This window comes from Mesoplodon bidens (assembly GCF_964165515.1).
Source record: "Mesoplodon bidens genome assembly, chromosome: 11".
In the NCBI taxonomy this organism is placed as follows: Eukaryota; Metazoa; Chordata; class Mammalia; order Artiodactyla; family Ziphiidae; genus Mesoplodon; species Mesoplodon bidens.
The window spans coordinates 16,035,123-16,047,901 of record NC_138167.1 but is presented as its reverse complement, the minus strand read 5'-3'; the positions used below and the strand labels follow the sequence as shown (position 1 = coordinate 16,047,901).

General features: G+C 37.8%; 1 protein-coding gene across 1 annotated transcript in view; it reads right to left on the bottom strand.

Moving 5' to 3' along the window:
- Positions 1–12,779, bottom strand: part of PDE3A (phosphodiesterase 3A) — a 314,910-nt gene that overhangs the window by 39,942 nt on the left and 262,189 nt on the right. Inside the window, exon 5 of the mRNA XM_081249969.1 lies at positions 12,411–12,535. Within this exon, the coding sequence (XP_081106095.1) occupies positions 12,411–12,535 (125 nt within the window). The remainder of the gene's footprint in view (positions 1–12,410; positions 12,536–12,779) is intronic.

Here is a 12,779-nt window from a genome sequence, read left to right as displayed (position 1 = left end):
CTTGTTTAATGTATCATTTAAAGCTTATGTTTCCTTATTTATTTTCATTCTGGATGATCCATCCATTGGTGACAGTGGGGTGTTAAAGTCCCCAACTATGATTGTGTTACTGTCGATTTCCCCTTTTATGACTGTTAGTATTTGCCTTATGTATTGAGGGGCTCTTATGCTGTGTACATAAATATTTACAATCATTACATCTTCTTCTTGGATTGATCCCTTGATCATTATGTAGTATCCTTCTTTGTCTCTTGTAATAGTCTTTATTTTAAAGTCTATTTTGTCTGATATGAGAATTGCTACTCCAGCTTTCTTTTGATTTCCATTTGCAGGGAATATCTTTTTCCATCCCCTCACTTTCATTCTGTATGTGTCCCTAGGTCTGAAGTGAGTCTCTTGTACACAGCATATATATGGGTCTTGTTGTTTTATCTATTCAGCCCGTCTATGTCTTCTGGTTGGAGCATTTAATCCATTTACATTTAAGGTAGTTATCGATATGTATGTTCCTATTCCCATTTTCTTAATTGTTTTGGGTTTGTTATTGTAGGTCTTTTCCTTCTCTTTTGTTTTCTGCCTAGAGAAGTTCCTTTAACATTTGTTGTAAAGCTGATTTTGTGGTGCTGAATTCTGTTAGCTTTTGCTTGTCTGTAAAGGTTTTAATTTCTCCATCTAACCTGAATGAGCTCCTTGCTGGGTAATCTTGGTTATAGGTTTTTCCCTTTCATCAGTTTAAATATGTCTTGCCACTCCCTTCTGGCTTGCAGGGTTTCTGCTGAAAGATCAGCTGTTAACCTTATGGGGATCCCCTTGTATGTTATTTGTTGTTTTTCCCTTGCTGCTTTTAATATTTTTTTCTTTGTATTTAATTTTTAATAGTTTGATTAATATGTGTCTTTGCATATTTCTCCCTGGATTTATCGTGTATGGGACTCCACTTCCTGGACTTGATTAACTATTTCCTTTCCCATATTAGGGAAGTTTTCAACTATAATCATTTCAGGTATTTTGTCAGTCCCTTTCTTTTTCTCTTCTTCTTCTGGGACACCTATAATTCGAATGTTGGTGCATTTAATGTTGTCCCAGAGGTCTCTGAGACTGTCCTCAATTCTTTTCATTCTTTTTCTTTATTCTCCTCTGTGGTAGTTATTTCCACTATTTTATCTTCCAGGTCACTTATCTGTTCTTCTGCCTCAGTTATTCTGCTGTTGATTCCTTCTAGAGGATTTTTAATTTCATTTACTGTGCTGTTCATCATTGTTTGTTTGCTCTTTAGTTCTTCTAGGTCCTTGTTAAACATTTCTTGTATTTTCTCCATTCTATTTCCAAGATTTTGGATCATCTTTACTATCTTAATTCTGAATTCTTTTTCAGGTAGACTGCCTATTTCCTCTTCATTTGTTTGGTCTGGTGAGTTTTTGCTTTGCTCCTTCATCTGCTGTGTGTTTCTCTGTCTTCTCATTTTGCTTAACTTACTGTGTTTTGGGTCTACTTTTTGCAGGCTGCAGGTTCGTAGTTCCCGTTGTTTTTGGTGTCTGCCTTCAGTGGCTAAGGTTGGTTCAGTGGGTTGTGTAGGCTTCCTGGTGCAGTGGACTGGTTCCCGTGTTCTGGTGGATAAGGCTGGATCTTGTCTTTCTGGTAGGCCGGACCACATCCGGTGGTGTGTTTTGGGGTGTCTGTGACCTGATTATGATTTTAGGCAGCCTCTCTGCTAATGAGTGGGGTTGTATTCCTGTCTTGCTAGTTGTTTGGCATAGGTTGTCCAGCACTGTAGCTTGCTGGTCGTTAAGTGGAGATCTCTGGGAGAGCTTTCACCATTTCATATTACATGGAGCCAGGAGGTCTCTTGTGGACCAATGTCCTGAACTTGGCTCTTCCACCTCAGAGGCACATGCCTGACACCCAGCCGGAGCACCAAGACCCTTTCAGCCACATGGCTCAGAAGAAAAGGTAGAAAAAAGTAAAGAAAAAAAAATAAAGTTATTTAAAAAACTTTTTTTTAATAATTAAAAAGAAAGAAAGAAGAGAGCAACCAAACCAAAAAACAAATCCACGAATGATAACAAATGCTAAAAATTATACTAAAAAAAAAAAGAAAAGAAAAAAAATAAAAATGGACAGACAGAACCCTACAACAAATGGTAAAAACAAAGCTATACAGACAAAATTACACAAAGAAGCGTACAAATACAACTCACAAAAAGAGAAAAAGAAAAAAATAACATCTATCTATCTATCTACATATATATAAAAAGGAAGAGAGCAACCAAATCAATAAACAAATTTACCAATGATAATAAACTCTAAATACTAAACTAAGATAGACATAAAACCAGAAACAAATTAGATGCAGAAAGCAAATCCCAAGTCTACAGTTGCTCCCAAAGTCCACCACCTCAATTTTGGGATGATTTTTTGTCTATTCAGTTATTCCAGAGATGCATGGTACATCAAGTTGATTGTGGAGGTTTAATCTGCTGCTCCTGAGGCTGCTGGGAGAGACTTCCCTTTCTCTTCTTTGTTCGCAGAGCTCCAGGGTTTCAGATTTGGATTTTGCCCCACCTCTGCGTGTAGGTCGCCTGAGGGCGTCTGTTCTTTGCTCAGACAGGACGGTGGTTAAAGAAGCAGCTGATTCGGGCACTCTGGCTCACTCAGGCCAGGATGGGGGGGCCGGGGGGGAGGGGTATGGAACGCAGGGCAAGCCTGCAGCAGCAGACACCAGCATGACGTTGCAATAGCCTGAGGCGTGCCCAAAATTGCAACTCTTAAGCTTCACCTTGGGCTCCTTTTAACTCAGTAAGGACCAGGAGAGTACTCAGGCCACTGGGCCAATCTCCTCTGTGTGCCACCATCTGAAGACAGGATGCACAGTGTGGGCATCTCCACAGCATGAAATACGAGGAATGAATCATCATGAAAAATCAGTGGCAATGTTGACAAGTTCAGTTAAAGCCTTGGTGTCTTGGAGTAACTTCAAAATAGAAGGATATTATTATTTTTTTTTTAAATTATTAGGGCCTCCCTGGTGATGCAGTGGTTAAGAATCTGCCTGCCAATGCAGGGGACATGGGTTCGATCCCTGGCCCAGGAAGATCTCACATGCCGTGGAGCAACTAAGTTTGTGCACCACAACTACTGAGCCTGAGCTCTAGAGCCCGAGAGCCACAACTACTGAGCCCACATGCCTAGAGCCCATGTTCCACAACAAAAGAAGCCACAACAGTGAGAAGCCCGTGCACCACAATGAAGAGTAGACCCGGCTTGCTGCAACTAGAGAAGCCCACACGCATCAACGAAGACCCAACATAGCCAAAAATAAAAACAAATAAATATTTTTTGGCATATAGTTGATTTACAATGCTGTGTTAATTTCAGGTGTATAGTAAAGTAAATCAGTTATACATATTCATATATCCACTCTTTTTCGATTCTTTTCCCATATAGGCCATTACAGAGTATTGAGTTCCCTGTGCTAAACAGCAGGTTATTATTAATCTACTTTATATATAGTAGTGTGTATATATCAGTCCCAATCTACCAATTTATCCCCCCGCTCACCCCTGGTAACCATAAGTTTGTTTTCTACATCTGTGACTCTACTTCTGTTTTGTAAATAAATTCATCTATACCCTTTTATTTAAGATTGCCCATAAAAGTGATATGGTATGATATTTGTCTTCTGCAGAAGGATATTATTTTCTCCTCCCATTTTTGTTTCTTCTTGGCATTCTGATCTGATGATATCAATAGTTAACAATTTCTTATGTGTTTGCCCTCTCTTGGGTTGTGAGGTTTTTAGCAGCAATAGGATCTGCCACTGTTTTCAACATTAATGTATCTGGAGCAGAGATTTTTAGCAGGCATTGGTTGCTTAAAATATGTCAAGGAAGAAGATGCATTTTGAGAGGCAACTGGCTTTATTAACCATCCATGTTTTCAGTGAAACTAGTTTTTGTGCGTCAAACAGTACTTTGATCAGCATTGTTTCTGAAGGAAACATTTAAAAGTGGAATATGATCCATTTCAGATCAAACAATAGGCCTCAAGCTCAAATTATAAGTGTGGATATTTGTGCCAAACTGTGTTTACTCTCGATTGTGAAAATTTTACAAAACGCTGGCTTTGATTTCCAAGTGCTGAGGTTTGGGGACGGGATGCTGTCTTTTGAAGTTACTCTCTCCAAACACAGAGAAGGCAACCTGCACTAAAACTGAAGAAAAGAGAGAAAATACTTCTGAACAACTACCTGCTTACTAATTTTCATGGTTGCCTGGCTCAACAATCTACTGTAAAGCAAATGAAATGAAATCATTAAAAGTCATTTTTCTGTTGCTCACCACTCCAGGGAAATGTACAGCCAGAAACATTCACATCATTGAATAATATGTGTGATGACCTGGCAGCTGGCCTACTTTGCTTCCAGTGTCCAGTTCTTTCAAAAGTTTTATTTGTCACACCCAGAGGTTTTCTGGTCCACTGATGGCCAGGCTTGTTGATGGACTTTTGTAATGTTTAAGTTTCTTGCTGGCACTGTTATTTCTTGTTTTGTTTGCTTTAAAAGATGAGAAATTGTACTCTTCCTTTGATTAAATGTGGAGGCCAACTACCCTTCCTAGTCCTTTTCTCAATATTTCTATTGATTCCTGATCAACAGATCAATCCCCTGCCTTATACTTAACAAATGAAACCACTTAGACTCAGGAAGATTAAGTAACCTTCCCAGGGTCACAATGAGAGTAAATAGGAGAGTATGGAGTGAGCCCAGCTATTCTTGGTAAACTGTGCTTTATTAGCCCATTATTCTATCAGAAACTGCCCAAGGAGGGAGAAAAATTCATTACGTTTAAGGCTGCCTTTGTTTTGCTCTTTACAATGACATGCCTTATGGTTTTTGTTTTTATTTCTATTTCTGTTGAAAAGGTTTAGTTATTTTACCAAAGACACCGATGAACCTTCTCATTGCATAATTTCCTGAGCCAAAAGAAAATTAAGTTCACTAGATTTTTAACTCAGAGTTTCCCACCCAACCTATCATTGTGTGCAGCAAGCACACACATTACAGGTGTGCTGTGAAGTACTAATGGTTGTACATTTTTAAAAAAAGAAAGATCTGATTTGGATGCTCCAGAATAAATTTAATTTTTAATACTATCTCTAACATTCTATAATTAGATTTTCTTATTATAATTTTATAAAATAAATACAATTTTTCACCAAGCTCTAAATCCCTTCCCATCTCTCCACTGCTACATAACATTATCATATTCACACATATTATTACACATATATATATGTGCTCTCATGTAAGAAAGGATGGAAAGGGCTAGTTTATTTATTTTTTTAATTATTTATTTATGTACGTATGTATGTCTGCACCGAGCAGCATGCGGGATCTTAGTTCTGCGACTAGGGATTGAACTGTGCCCTGTGAAGTAGAAGCACAGCGTCCTAACCATTGGACCGCTAGGGAATTCCCAGGGCTAGTTTAATTTAGACTATTTATTAAATTAAGGCCGACTGAGTCTCCAGATCATCTTAGACAAGCAGCTTAACCATTAAGGAGCTGGATGCTGGTACAATGTGGTTTAAAGGATATCAAGGTATTTGCACAGAGTAAGTATCTCAATGATTTGTTCATTTAACAAATAATGATTGTGTGCCTGATTCCAGGGAGTAAAGGATGCGGTAGTGAAAGAAATAACATCCCCTGCTCTTATGGAGTTTTCAGGGGAGACAGAAACTAGAAAAAGAAGAAGAGGAGAAGGAGGAAGAAGAAGGAAAAGAGGAGGAGAAAGAAAAAGTTGGGGAGTTCTAAGCAATATAAAGAAAAAATAATACAGAGGGTAGAGAACAGAGAAGGACAGGATGCACTAAGGGTAAAATCTGAACGCTGGATGAAATAAGGAAGACACTTAGACAAGTAACGGGGAAAGCATGTTCCAGAAAGAGGGACCTACCTGGGGGGTGTCACAGGATCAGTCAGGAGGTCAATGTGACTGCAGCTTAGCAACGAGGAAGAAGAGGACAGGGAACGTGGTCAGAGAGGTTGCTGGCAAGGCTACGTGGGGCACCCAGGTCAAGGCTAGGTTTTCATTGCTGCATCTGAGACTCCTGACACGCATTGCTTTAGGTAATTCCTTAATTATTTTGATAACTAACTGTGAGTTTGGGGATAGTTTTCTACCACTTTTTAAGAGTAGTTGAAAGCCCGTGGGAACACCATCCATTTCTGTCTTGACACGATATATTTTCTGAAGCTAATTTATGAGAGGAGTGATTTTCTTCATTGCTAATTTTTAATAGCTGCCAGCTGATCCTCTCAGAGATGTGCAATTCACTCTTAAAACACAAATTGAAAAATCCACTCGATGATTAGAGTTCTTGGAACTCATGGATTAACTAAACTTAAACAAATAAGCAGAATTTCAGACTCCAGACTCACTGCCTGGGATGAAATTTAAAATAAACCTTGTAACAGAGGAAAAGCGCTTTGCTTTTGCAGTGCTGTTAGGCTACATATTTTGAACGTTCCTAACAAGCAGGGGTCTTGGCAACACCATGAAGAGCGGGGGTATTTTTATTCTCTAGGTGAGAAGATAAAGGTATAAACATATACATGTCTTTTTTCTCAAGCCAAACTATTTCTCTCAGTGTGCCTTATCATGGTTTGCTTAAAGTTTTAAAAACAGAAAGGGTTAGGAATGCCATAGGAAATGGCCATATATTAACATATATTAGTCTTTACATAGAGAGATATAAGTGCAGATAATAACCAAATACTCTTTCTAGAAAGGAGAGACTGCAAATAAAATTATTTCACAGGAACAGCATATTCTTGTAAGTCTTCAAAAACGATTATTCTCTAAGATTTTTTTAAAGTGTAATCATGTCTAAAGTTAGAGAGATGAAGTTTATGACCTTTGAAGTCTCACCCAACTTTCTGTTACACACACACATCTATACATTCATACACACACACACACACACACACATGAAGGAACTCTGATGAATACTCATGCTCTCAAACATATTTATCTTTACTATTTGAATAATTTTAAGAGACTCCAGGAAAAAGACACAGCACATGAAATACAAACTTTTGGATGATTCAGATCACCCTAATGTGAAATACTTAAAATTAAAATATGACTTTAAAAAGTTCTAAAGTACCAACTCCTTTGAGTAATTGCCTCTTTAACTCCATGCTCCTGTGAACAGGAGAAAATGTGTATCAAGACACAAGGAACGTTGGGCAATCAAAAGGAGATGATAAATAATACTGGAGGGAAATGATTTAAGTGAATCCATCTGTTTGTGTTGTAAAACTCAGTTTTAGTTGAACGAAAAAAGGACTAGTATGTCTGATAAATACATGCCTCTTTTCCACACCCACAGGAAAACAGACAGCCCTAATATTTTTCCAAAACAAAAAAGTATCTAAAGTATAGAGATGCCAAAAAAAAAAAAACCAAAACACAATGCCATAATTAAAGTTCTCTCTCACTTCAAATTTTCCATAGGCAAAACTCAGTCTAACTTGTAGGTGTAGAGATATCTGTAATAGTTGTAATAGGATGATAAGAATCATAAAAATTATAGGAATCTGGAAAGGGACTACTCGCTGCAGATGTGATAAGCATGAAATTAGAGAGATTATAAAAGCAGAATGACAGAAAGGCATCTCGACATATTCAGTGACTCATAATAGAAAAGCAAGATTGAAAATGCAAATTATATTTAAATCTCCCATTTTTAGGCTTTAATCAAAGGACTCCTGTGTGATTTCATCTATTTATTTTATATTAGTAACTTCATAATAATTGGTTGCATTTCAAATGTTTAAATGAATGCTGACTGATGGAGCCAGAGGACACACTGTTTACTTGCAAAGAACAGCTTTCATTAGTCCCGTCTGGAAACAGGTCATTTATCTTCCAGTGTTTCTGTTCTTTCAGTTTATGCTTGCATCCCCCTACCTCTTTTGCTTCCTGCTTCTTATTTTCCTCCTTAGATTCTCTGCACACTTTATTTAATTCCATTTCCTTAGACTCCTTGCCACATAAAGGGGCTTTTCTCAGCCCCTTCCCACAGTTTTCTTGAAAACTGGGTGGCAACCACTGTCACTTACATCACACCTACTTAGGGAATCAACCCCAACTTGCCATCTATGCAGGGAAATGAGCTTCCAAACAGAAAGGCCCATCTGATCAGGGAGAAGTATGATTGAATTTCAGCTCACTGATTCTTGCTGGATATTTTTCTCCCTTTTGGCAGGCTTTCAGGGATTTGTTTAGTTGAATTCAGCACGCATAGGATATAGGTTATTTTATAAATATTTAGCTCTGCTGTGACGGCAGTCTAAAGATGGCACCATGCAAAATCCCTTCCAAAGTAATCAGTGATGGAGATTTTTTTATGTACTTTAAGGCTCTTGCTATTCCCGTGGCTCCCATCTCTACCATCTGCCTTGGTGGTATCTTCCGTGGACATTCTTTTCCTTTCACACTTTGCCCTTCTCGAGTGCAGGCATATGAAGTCGGGGGCAGGACACAGAATATGAAGCTGTTCCTCATATCTGTCCCATCATTTTCTCTGTTATTTCCAGTGAATATGCTAACCATAAATTTCTATCTTCTTGACTTTACCATGTTGGTTATTTTAAGAATTTTAATTTTATTACCTAAATGAAGAAACTGAGAGACAGAAAACCAAATCCTTTCATTATCTTGTCCACAGCCAAGGAAAAGCCCCCAAAATCCTAATTTTAAATTATCTTAATTTGTCATCCTCAATTTTTTTTCTAGTAAGTCTTTAGGACAAAAGAAAGAATTCTGGACTAATTGTGTGGCCTTGGGCAAGTTACTCAATATTTCTGTGCCTCAGTTTCCTTATCTGAGCCTGTCTTCTGAGCTATACAAGAATGTAGAACACAAATTCATACTTCATCTCTTGGGTTACATATTATTATTGTCTAATATTTTAATTCTTTCCATTAAAAATCTTTTAAAAATACCCACAGATCTGGAAATACTATTATTTACACATATAATGTTTGTCTGGATGGAATCATGGTTTTCAAATTTATGTGTTCATCATTTTTATTAGATCTCAGACTTTTTCTCTGCAATTACTTTTTTTTCTAGAATACATCCATCATACATTCCTTTAGTTAAGATCTGGTAGGTGGTAAGGTTCTGACTTACCTGAAGTTATCTTTAACACATTCCTAGTCTTCTGAGATAGATTTTCCCTACATACAATTTTAGATTGACTAGTATATTCTCTCAGAACTTTGAAGAAAATATTTTCCTGTGTTCTGACACTCTTTATTTGTGACAGTTCAACTCTCAGACTGACTAAAAGGTAATGTATCTTTTCTCTGGCTAACTTTAAGATTTCTTTTCATCTCTGGTGTTCTGTAGTTTCACTGTTTTGTGTCTATGTGTGAATTTTTTTTACTCTTTCCTCTCCTTCTCCTCAAATAGTTTATGTTCCCTATCCTCTACTAAAACTTTGATCATGTATATTACACTTTCTAATTCCTTCTCCTATATCTCTTAAGGTCTTTTACATTTTCCAGTTTCTCATCTATATTTCATTCCATGGAATTTCTTCACATTCTCTGCCTTCCAGTTTACTAATTCTCCCTTCAGTAGTCTTTTATGCCATTTAACGTATCATATTTCCCTGATTACATTTCCAAAAGACATTTAGCTGCCCTACAATTATGTCTTCTCTCATTGCTATTTTTTATGGCCTCATGTTTTTCTTTAAACATTTGAGTATTTTTTTTAGCACTTAAATATCTCAACCCTTTTAGAGATCTGTACAGGGTTTTTTTTGTTTTGTTTTGTTTTTTTCTGTTTTCGCTAACTCGTGGTGCTTTCTTGCATGTTTACAGTCATCTTGGTTGTAAGCTCCAATTTGTTTGAACTTGATATGTTGGGGTTGCATGGCCCTTAACTGGTGATGCTCTCCTCCAAAAATTATCTGTACATATTTTTGTAGGGAGCCAAGGGGTCCTTCTGAATTAGAACCACTTCAGTGCCTCTTTAAAAGTCTCAGGTTTAATGTGGAATGCTCAAATTCAGTTCTTCCATCTTGCTGGGGTCCCAAATGAGTCTCTGCATTCCTGAGCTCATCTGCATTTGCCCTCAGTGCAATCCCAGTTTAAGTATTTGCCCACATTGTCCTGTTCCTGACCCTCGTGAAAGCTCATTTCTAATCCTCAGGTCATGAATGACTTGTAAGTTACACACAAAAAAAGTAATGAACATTTCTAAAGAGCAGAGAGGACCAGATTAATTTTTGGAAAATCAGATTACCTTTCATGGTTTCTTTCAGTAATGCAATGCCAATAAAATGGTACTTTGTGGAGGAAGTGTCTTCCTACACTCAACAGTAGAGATTTAAGCCAAGTCAGTGCTTAAATGGTTTCAAGGAATAGTTACCAGTATAAAGTGGGTGATCAAAGGGGAAAGAAAGTACTAAATTTTCTTTTCTAGATGTATGAAACAACAGAAGTCCTTCCTTAAGTTAGTCTTTCCTTTTAAAATTAAGTTTATATTTCAAGGTGGTCTCTTGAAATATCAGTGGAATGTGAGTACTGGTTCTCTAACCCTTACAGAAATCCTACCATTTCAGGACCTCTGCTTCTGGCTATGATGCAGTAGTTTGTGGTAAATCCATGCTTCTTTGAGAACAAATAGAAAAATTGAGTTAAAAATTTTAAAAGCGATCAAGGGAAGGCAAACCAATTCTGAGAGACTAGGTTTCCAAATAGAAGAGACCCTCAGAAGGGTGAGCCAAAACCCTGTGAACTGTTCTTCCATTCAGAGCATTATTTACTGACCATTGGCATGGAACAAAAGGTTAAGAATCCAGGCAGAGGGATGCAGTTATTAGGAAGGCAAGCCAACAGAGCTTTTAGTAATGTCATGAGGCTGATGACACAAACATTGGAGTTTGGGGCTGCCATGGCAGCCAGAACTTGAATGTGTAACAGCCCAGTGGGAAGAGGGCAGCTTTCCCCTTGAGCCATTTGGGGAATTCTTGAGCTGCTTGAAGATTAAGAAGCTAAGCAGGGAGCTACTGAAAAATCTCAGTCGAGTTTTCTGCAACACCGAGAGGTGAAAACTTGGAGTTTGAACATTCCAAGAAGGACAGGTCAGAGTAGATACCCCAGACTCTCAACTGAGATTCAAGGAGGGGGCCAATTTGGAGATGGAATCTGACAAAAACTGTATTTCAGTTTTGAGTCAGCAGAGATTCTGATTAAATGAGGTAATCTTCCCTCCAAATCATTTTACTTTCCTACCTGAAACTTCATTGATACCTAAACTCCTTACCACAGCTCCTGGGTCCCATACGGCCTCTGTCCACAGACTTGCTTTCATCTCCCATTCTGCATTCAGGGCTCTCCCTTTCTTCTTGTTAGCTTTGCCAGCCATTTAGAATCTTAAGTTGCTGAGGCTTTCCCTCACCAAGTTGGGTCTTTATATCTCTTTTGTTATTTGAAAGTTTCCCCTCACTTCCTTATCATAGCCTTTAATACACTATGTATATAGTAATAGCTGTCCATCTGTTTATAGTCCCCACTAGAATGTAAGTGAGAATTCTGTGAGAGGAGGAACAGGGTCTGGTTTAGTCACTGCCGCTTTCCACAAATTAGTTCAGTGTCAGAGATAGTGAACACTGCACACGTACTTATTAAGTGATGCTTGAGGGAAGGGAGAAGCTAATGCTTAGAAGCACACGGGGTGCACTGACACCATCGTGGAAAACCCCATGCAGATCCTAGATGGGAGAGATGACATCAAATTTCATTCTGTACCTGTTTGAAAGAGAAGGAAAACCTCCTACCCACGGTACTCTTGGGTCTTTTGGTTGCTGGCGTGTGAGCTTTTTCAAAGGGCTCGCAAAGGTTCTGAATTGTATTTTCTCCAAATTTAAATACCTCTCCTTTTCTGTATTTCTATGTTTGGGGAGAGGTGAGTGACACAGAGTAAGAATTTCTTTGAAAAATTATAATTTTCCTAGAACTTATAAATACCATACTTCTGGAAAATAATTTTCTTTTTTAACAGACACTAAAAATAAAATTGAAATTTGGTAAGTACTTCATTAGCTTTTATATTATAAGATGATGCCTCCAGAGATTATCCTTAACAGTGACACTGATTTCCTACTCATTCAATAAGTTCAAGATAGGATATTTGGTACAGCTACCTTAAAAGAATCTGTATCATCATATAAAGTGGAAATTTAAGTAACTATAGTTGGTTATTGAGGCTTTTGCTTTTTAGAAGAGTCAAACCAAGCACACCTGAGTGTTTCAACACTTGAAGCTTAGTTCATTCCACGACTGCACAGTCAATGAGTATGAGCTTTTTCTCCAATAAGTTACTTACCTGGTCGATTTTGCTTTTTAGCCTTTACGTGGTTAGAGGCAGCAACAGCATAGGACGAAGTGAAGGATCTGCTTTTGGTCAGAGTCATCATCACTGAGTTTTTCCAAGAATCTGGATTAATAGCACTATAAAGACAGGGTATAAAGAAAAATGAAGAAATTATTCATCAAGTATTGGGGCGGACCTTACCAGAACCAACCATCATTTCCATAGTAGACTTTCTAATCTGAGTCATGGTCCAGGTTCAGTGACAGAACCACTTTACTTCCAAATGACAAACAAGGTTATCTAAATTCAATCTCTGCTGCAGGGATACAGTACACACTCTTTAAGGATTCTGGGTTAACAAAAGACAAAAGATAGTTTTAC